Source organism: Echinops telfairi, unplaced genomic scaffold, assembly GCF_000313985.2.
Source record: "Echinops telfairi isolate 266 unplaced genomic scaffold, ASM31398v2 ScPeMD7_25;HRSCAF=90, whole genome shotgun sequence".
In the NCBI taxonomy this organism is placed as follows: Eukaryota; Metazoa; Chordata; class Mammalia; order Afrosoricida; family Tenrecidae; genus Echinops; species Echinops telfairi.
In genome coordinates this window covers 1,144,267-1,152,527 of record NW_022103922.1, presented here as the reverse complement: position 1 = coordinate 1,152,527, position 8,261 = coordinate 1,144,267, and the positions used below count along the sequence as shown (strand labels likewise).

The following is an 8,261-nucleotide window of genomic DNA, read 5'->3' as shown; positions in this document are numbered from 1 at the left end:
ACGGCTTTCAGGTGGCTGGGCCATTTCTGAGGCACCAGGAAGGGGATTTCAGAGCTGAGCCCAGACTCCAGCTGGCTCCCTGCTGGGTGAAAATGGGGCAGGCCGCCCACAGAAAACTGCCCTGCCTGGCCCTGGCTGGCCCTTCACTGGATATCCTCTCCACTGCCCTCCCTCCACCCCCCACCTTGGGCAGAACAGTGTCCCATAATGCTCAGCCATAATGCTCTGCTTCACACCCCTGTCAAAAATAGCAGTCGGGCAGCTGGGGCAGAAGAGTGTGACCGTGCGGGGGTCCAGGGTGGCAGACTGACCACACAGGGCCGGGGGTGGGGTGGGGTGGGGGACAGACAGACTGGCGTCCTGGGCCCTGGCTGACCCAATCACACCGGCCTCCTTTATGCCCGGTGGTGGCCCCTGCACAGCCCAACTCTGGGGTCCACATCTTGTCACTGCTGCCCGCCTGTTCAGTCCACTGTCAGACTTGCAGCCCTGGCCTGAGCTGATGCCCCCCAGCCGCCCCAGCCCCCAGCCCCTGCCTTCCTGCTTCCTGCTGCTGAACTCAGCTGTGACAGGAGCTGGGGCGGTGTCTGCAGGCACCCCCAAATCACAGGACCCCCATCCCCCGCCCTTTGCATCCCCTCTGCTCGGCCCCATCTCAACACCCAGAGTCTAGACAAGCCCCCTCTCCACACACTGCTGTGGGTCCTGACTCAGAGGACCCTAAATCCTGGTGTGCGTTGTCTTTAGAAGAGGGCAGGGAGAGGTCTGTGGGGACAAGCGGGGGAGGGGCCAGGCCCGCGGGCACAGGTCACTCCTGGACCCATTGGGGGACAGAAGAGAAGGCGGGCTGCTTGGGGGCGGGGCCTGTGGACGACATCCGTCCAGGAGGGACCAGGAGGTGTGGGTGGTTGTAAGCCTCCCATGGGCGCCATTCATCCCGCAGGATGATGCCCACCCAGAGGGTCTCCTTCCTCTCCCCCAGCCCCCTGCATTCGCCACGGAGCCCAGGCCCCCACAGGCAGTGGCTAGGCCACTGCATGCGCAGGTGTGCGTGGGGGCCTGAGGGCTGACAGGTGCAGGCTGGGCGGGGCAGCCGGGGGCGGGGCAGCCAAGTGGAGGAGCTGTGCGTGGGGGTGGGGCGGGCGCACGTGGGCGGGCACGTGGTTGGAGGCGGGGCCGTGGGTCCTGCTGCAACCGCGAGGTCATGGCGTCCTGGATTCCGCAGCGCAGCTCTGGGGCCCCGGGAGCCCCAGCTTCTCTCCCTTGCAGGTGAGAGGCGACGTCGCCCTGACCAGGGGCGCCCTGCGACCTGCCTCAGCCGCGGGCCCCCAACTGGGGGAGCCGCTCGGAGTGCGGTGACTGGACGCCCGTCTTCCTTCCGAAAGCCGCTCAGCTTTCGGGGAACCCCGGTGCTTCTAGGGGCGTCCCCTCTGCACCCAGGACACCTAGCTCTCTTTTTGCAGGGGCGCGCCCCCTCCGGGCGTGCGGGCCAGCCGCGAGGCCCCGGGCCTCTCCCGGAACCCCCCAGGGCCGGGCGCTCCGGGGCCGGGCCATCGGCGGAACGTGCTGTCCGAGCGCGAGCGCAGGTGAGGCCCCGCGGGCGGCGGGCGGGCGGGAGGGAGGTTGGGTGGGCCCCCAGGACTCAGCCCGCTGGCTCTGGGACTCCAGGGGAGCAGCCCTCCGGTGCCCGGGGGTGGGGGCCGGCTGCCCAGCCAGAGTGACGGCCGCTCCGGGCTTGCTGCGTCTCCGGCCGTAGGAAGCGCATCTCCAACTGCTGCGAGCAGCTGCGCGCCCTGCTGCCCTGGTTCGCCTGCCGGCGCGAGGACATGGCGTCGGTGTTGGAGATGGCTGTGCTCTTCCTGAGGCTGGCGCACACCCTGGTCCCCGCTCCGGGCCAGCACGCCGTGAGTTCAGCCCTGCCCACCGCCTTCCCTCCATTCCTGGTTCCCAGGACTGACGGGAGACCTTGGAAGGGTCAAGGCAAGCCCTGCTGCTGCCCCTCCCCCATCACAGGGGGCCTTTCCGTGGGTGACCAGATGCCCTGTGACCAGCCCCTCCTCTGCCCACCTACTGGAGCTCTGCCCAGCCACCTGCCCACACACGGCCCCCAGAACTCTATCACCATTTGTACCCTTTGACAAGGCCTGGCACGTTGCAAAGCAAACCTGGAATCCTGGGGCAATTCCGATGCGCCGGCCAGGCGATGCCTGCCTCCCTGGCGCGTATCTGCGTTCACACAAGCCATTTCAGTTGCAGACGCTGGCCCCAGCCCGGGCCGGGGAGGTGCGTCCTCACCGATGGCAGCCCCGGGCTCTGGTCCCTGCTGAAGACATGCTGTCCTCGGGGTCAAGCGCTCTCCGCCTGGTCAGGTTGGTGTCCCTGAGAGGCTGACTCTACAGGGCTGTGGGGACCCTGGGCCATGGACATACGAGGGTGCCCCCCACAAAACCGATGCTCATTTGTTTTGTTTTTTGATGTGAGGGGGATAGTGCATTTGGACTTCATTCCATCAGGCCAGACTGTTGTTCACGCTTTCTAGTTGGAGGTGGTGAAAAGATTGCACAGCAGTGTGTGGCCAGATTTGTGGCACCCGGGCACCGGTTTTACCACCATGATGATGCACCTACTCACACAGGCATCTCAGTGCAAACTGGCGAAAAGCAGCATGCCTCTCTTGCCCCACACACTTTACTCACCTGACCTGGCTCTGCGCCTCCTTTTTGCTTCCGCAAGTGAAGAGGGACGTGAAAGGACAGTGATGTGATGACGCAGGAGAGGGGAAGAAAAAAACGAGGGCGGTGCTGTCAGCCATCCAAACAGTTGAATTTGAAAAATGTTTCCAAGAGTGGAATTGCAGATTTGACAAATGTATTAAGTGTAATGGAGAGGAATTTGAAGGTAATTAAGATTGTTTTGATGGGAAAAAAATTCCATTTTGGGGGGGTTACCCCCACATAGACCCCTGTGGGGCCATTGTACCCTGGCCTGTCGCACGGCAAGGCGCCCACCCCCACACCATCACAGGGACCAGAGAATGCGTGAGAATGTCCTCAGAGACAGCACGGCCAGTGGTGTGAGTGCTGGGGGGCAGGTGTGGGGTACAAGTGGTGGAGTTGGGGTGCAGGTTGTGACAGAGTTGGGGTACCGGTGGTGGGGTTGGGGTACAGGTGGTAGAGTTGGGATACAGGTGGTAGTGGGGTTGGCGGTGGCTCCTTCCACTCCACCCAGGGGCCCAGGTACGCTTCTGAACCCTCCATGAAGTTGGGGACTTGGTGGGTGGTGGATGTGAGGCTGGGGGGCAGAGAGGAAGTTTTCTGCTTGGGTTTTCAGAACCTCCCATCGAAGGCTTGGGGGTGAGGTCCAGGCCTCATGAGTGTAGACTGGAAAGATCTGGAACCGGGCCTGGGGAGGCGCAGCGGGCGGAGATAGGAGCCTGGTTGGGGCAGTTGGGAGGCTGCGGCGGCCCTAGATGTTGTGTGTCCAGTCCGAATCCTGGCTGGGTGTTAGGGCCCCTCCTGGGTAGAAGGGCAGACCCCAGCCAGGGACAGGGTCCTGGCCATTCTCTGGTGTCCGGGGGCTGAGGCGCTTTTAGGAAGCCTGGTTCCCCCACCCACGCCAGCTGCTCCCTTGGGGTGGGTGCAGGCAGAACATGGGGCTCAGAGTCGCCCCTGTCTTTCCTCCTCAGGCCCTGGGAGCCCTTGGCGGCCCCTTCAGGGTTGGCCGAGGTGCTGGGTGGGACGTCCACACCTCCTGGTCAGCAGGGGCCCTGTGAGCAAGGACCTGGTGTCACCTCTTCGGCTGATGGTAAGCGGGCCCGCCGGCAGGCATGGAGGGTCAGCCCCAGGCCCTGCCTTGTGGACAGTGGGCCTCGGAGGCGGTCCTCACAGGCCCGTCTGCCCTGCGCCCCGATCATAAAGGGGTTTGCGTGCCCAGCAGGGTCCTAGCTCTGTTTCAGGTGTGAGTGCAGCAAGTGGAGGCCCCTGGACACCCACCCTGCCAGGTTCACCCTCTGCTCCAGAGGGGACCTCCCTCTCAGTCGTGTGAGGGTCTGGGGTGGTGGTGCCCGGAAGGGACTTAAAACAACATTGACCCTCTCACAGCCGGAGCCAGCAGTTCAAATCCAGGTGTGGGCAGGGCTATCCTGGGTCTCTCTCGAGTCTGTGGTCCCAGTGTGTGGCAGTACAGCCCTGATGTCCTCTGGCTATCTTCTCGTGGGCTGTCTATAAGGAGAGCCTCAGGGCTGCTTGTGAAGCCCCCTCCCAGACAGCCACCCACAGGCACGGGCTGGTCCTCCGCCTATCATTTGGAGGGAGGTGTGGCCCATCCATCTCACCGCCTCAGCTCCCTTCCCCTGTGCCCCCTCGAAGGCCTCTCCACCTGGGGGCCGTGGGGATGCAGGGAGATGTGACCGCCCTCAGTCACGCGGGCTGGAGCAGAGGCCCCACTCTACGTCCAGTACTGGCTGCTCCTGGAGTTTGTGCCCCTCCCCAGCCTGTGCTGCTGGGGTCTCTGCTCCCCAGGCTGCCCCCAGCCAAGCACTGCCCTCAGCAGGCCACGGAACTCCTCCGCTGACCAGGACCCCTGGTCACAGCCTCCCCTCTGGCTCCTTGTCACCAGCTGGCAACAGCGTTCAAGTCAGCTGCCTGAGAGCACTTGGCAAGTCCTAAGGCTGCAGGGACTCCGGAGGCTGGGGATATGGAGCACGCACTGCAGGGCGTGCTGCCCACCTGGGGACCCCAGGGCCTGCGTGGGTGGGCAGGGGGCACTCGGGCAGACAGGGCCTGCAGTCAGGTGGGAGTGGGGGGACTGAGGGGGTACCAGATCTGAGCATGGAGCCCAGGCTGAACTGACATCACCAGGAAGCCCCAGGCTGGCGCTCTGTGAGGGCAGTTTTTCCGTGGACGCTATCTGTCTGTGCGGACACACCTGCACCTGGTGGGAGGGTACTGGGCACTGGGGCTGGCTGACTGGCTTCTCCCGCAGAGGACCCAGAGCGGAGCATCTCCAAGACCCCTGCAGGACCCCTCCCAGAGCCCCCACGCCCACCCTGGACCCCCCCACTGCTGCGCCCAGCTGCTCAGGGATGGCTGGGAGGAGTGGACACAGCTGAGCTGCCTGTGCTGGATACCAGGTGTATGGCCGTGGGTGCCCATGGGCTGGGGGACTCTGGGTTACAAGCTGGCCTGCAGGAAGCACGTCCTCCGGGTCTGTGCTTTGTGGGAGGACCAGCTACAGGCTGCACGGCTGGCCCTGGGCACGCCCCGAGGCAGCTGCTCCCTCCTGGGGGGCAGCTATTCTGGGCTACAGTGAAACCTGCTTCACTCATGAGCACTGCCAACTGGTGGGAGCGTGCCTCTTAAGGGCAGGGGGTGCCCCTGGAGGGACATGGAGGTCCCTCCACAGGGGGCTCCTTCCTCAGGGGAGCCCTCCATGGGTGGTCCCTCCACAGGGCAGGGTCCTTCAACGAGGAGACCCTTCCACGGGTCTGAGTGCTGCACCCCACCTCCCCTAGACTCCCCCCCCCACCTCCCCGGGCAGGGAACCCCCTGCTGTCCTGCCCTTGGTTGGTCCACAGCCCTCTGAAGATGCTGGGTGTCCGGGACCAGGTTCTGGGTCAGCTGGCTCACTCACTGAGGGTGGGATTTCACACCCCACCCCCGCCAGGTCTGTGGTGGGACCTGAAAAGGAGGAAGGTATAGCCCCCCTGCTGGCTGCTAGCCCCGACTGGTGGCCGGGTGAGTCGGGACAGGGTGGCAGCCAGCCAGGGATGAAGGGTGGACTGTGGACAGTGGCAGAGTCTGGCTTGCTGTGGGGGAGTCCTGGCGGGTGTCTCTGAGCTGGTGTGAGGGTTCCTGGTAGTTGTCTTTGAGCTGTGAGGGCTCTCTGTGGGTGTCTCTGAGCTGGGGTGGTCATCGTGGGTGTCTTTGGGCTGGGGGTTGTCCTCATGGATGTCTGAACTCTCAGGTGACAGCTGTTACTGTCAGCCTGCCAGATATGAGACAAAATGATAAGGGATTGGGGGTGGTGGGGGGTGGTGGGGGGTGGTGTGTGTGTGTGTGTGTGTGTGTGTGTGTGTGTGTGTGTGTGTGTGTTATAGGTTTGGCCCTCACGGAGCCCCTGCACGCCACCCCACAGATGGGCAGGGGACACCGGGACAGGGACAGCAACTGAGATTCCTGCCCAGGCTCCTGACCTGTCCCTTGTGTTTCCAGGGTCCCTGGAGGGCCGAGGAGGGGGCCTCCCCGCTGGGCTGGACAGAGCCGAGCCGTGCCCTGTGGCGGAGGGGGGCTTCCAGGAGCTGCAGGACATCCTGCTGGAGCAGTGGGGTCCGGACCTGGGCTGCGCCGGCCTGGCGCTGCGTGAGGAGCCGGACAGCCTGTTCCCTGAGCTCTTCGTCTGCCGGCCCTGGGGCCAGGGTCCCTGAGCGCGGGGCTGCGCATCCTGGGGCAGAGGGTGGATGTGCTCCGCTCCCGCTGCTGGGGGTGGAGTGGGGGGGGGGTTGTCATTAGGGAGGTTTATGGGCCCACTCAGGCTTCCCACCCAGGGTGTTGTGGGGGCTCCCTGGTGGGCCGGGTGTCCCAGGGGGGCAGTCGCTGGAATTAAAGGCCTTGCTCAGACACTGGTCTGTGAGAACCCTTCCTTCCTCCTCAGCTCCCCCACGAACTTGCAGACTGTGGGGCGCTCAGAGCCCATGGGGAGACACAAGCCTCTGCCCCCCCACCCCAGCCTCACCCCAAGGGAAACTGGGCCTGTGCGGTGGGGACAGAAGGGACACAGCTCCCAGGAGCTGGGGGAGGGGCTGGGGCTTCTCTCTGAGGCAGGGGTGGGGGAGGGGGTGCACTGGGCAATCCAGCCTGGCCTGCCTCTGACCCCTGGCTCATGTTCCAGAGTCCCACCTGCCTTTCTGTCAGGGAGGTGTTAGCCGGCACTGACCATACCGGTCACTGCCCCAGGCTGGCCAGACCTTCACTGGGCTGTGCCCTCTGCCGTCCCCTCTGGAGACACATTCTCCCGCCTCTTGAGTTGGATACAGCCCCTGCCAGCCTAGGCCTTGCACCCCGCTGACATCACCCCATTCGTCCTCTGAGTCATTGAGGGCACCACAGCGGGCGCTGCTGCAGCGGGCGGCGGGAGGGCGGGCCGGCTGCGAGGAGTGTCAGCACCAAGGGAGCAAGGGCTGCGGCGGGCCAGGCGGGGCGAGCAGCCGCTGCTGCCCACAGGCTGGCCCCAGACCTCTACTCGGGACCCTCTTGGGCACCACCGGCTTCCCTACTGAAGCCTCGGGCGGCGAAGGAGGGGCCTGTGCCCCAGGGGGGGAGAGGGGGAGCAGCACCCCCACGTGTCTGACATGGTGATCCCATGTGTCCCATGTGTGCCTGCCCACAGCTTAAGTCAGCCCTGATACAGGGTCCAGCACCCACTGCGCTGCCCGACCCCTCTAGTGGGGATGGTGATGAGCCCCTTGGCCAGGTGGTTACCCAGCACCCTCTGCCCTGTGGGCGGGTCAAAGTGGACACCATGAGAGGGATGGCAGGCCAGCCACTGCCGGGCTGAGATGAGGACCAGGACAGGGCTTGGTCTAGTCACAGGGCCCTCCGTGTCCCTGAGAGCCAGGCTGACCTGGACCCGCCCACGCAGCCCCTGGCTGCAGGAGCCGCCGTAGCCGAAGCCCCTGTAGGTGGTGGTCTGTGAACCTGTCCACAAACTGTCCCGATCACACGCCACACACCACACGCCTGCTTCTGAGCACCCCTCTGGGAGGTGAGGGGGCAGGACTTTGCCCAGGTGCCACCTGAAGCCACCAACGTGGAGGCCGAGCCAGCACTGAGAACGAGGGGCACGGGTGGCGGGGTCACCACACCTGCCCTGGTGGTACTGGGACTGCTAATGGCAAGTGTGCAGTCTGGGTACTTTAGAGAAACAAATCCACAGAAACTCATGTATAAGAGAGAGTTTTATCTAAAGGGTAAGTGCACATCAAGAAAACGTCCCAACCCAGTGCTGCCCAAGCCCACAAGTCCAACATGAACCCTTATGTCTGACACCAATCCACAAAGTCCTCCTCCATCTCACAGAGCACACACTATGATGCTGACTGCAGGAGGAAAGCTGAGTCAGTGAGTGTGTATGCATCTCAGCCTGGCAGGGGTCTCCACACGGTTGCTGCAGCACCCAGGGCTGCATCAGGGTAGGTCCATGTGGCTTCTCCTCAGGGATGTCTTACAGGAAGTGAGCCTTGCCAGCTGAAGCAGGGAACTGGC

General features: G+C 64.3%; 1 protein-coding gene across 1 annotated transcript; it reads left to right on the top strand.

Moving 5' to 3' along the window:
- Nucleotides 1-1,199: 1,199 nt before the first annotated feature.
- SOHLH1 (spermatogenesis and oogenesis specific basic helix-loop-helix 1) lies at nucleotides 1,200-6,617 on the top strand. Its single transcript, XM_045289274.1, has 8 exons — nucleotides 1,200-1,269; nucleotides 1,464-1,586; nucleotides 1,757-1,904; nucleotides 2,251-2,369; nucleotides 3,686-3,804; nucleotides 4,984-5,131; nucleotides 5,665-5,735; nucleotides 6,213-6,617. Exons 1-8 carry the CDS (start codon nucleotides 1,205-1,207, stop codon nucleotides 6,422-6,424), a joined length of 1,005 nt encoding a protein of 334 aa, XP_045145209.1. The 5' UTR covers nucleotides 1,200-1,204; the 3' UTR covers nucleotides 6,425-6,617.
- The last annotated feature ends 1,644 nt before the right edge of the window (nucleotides 6,618-8,261 follow it).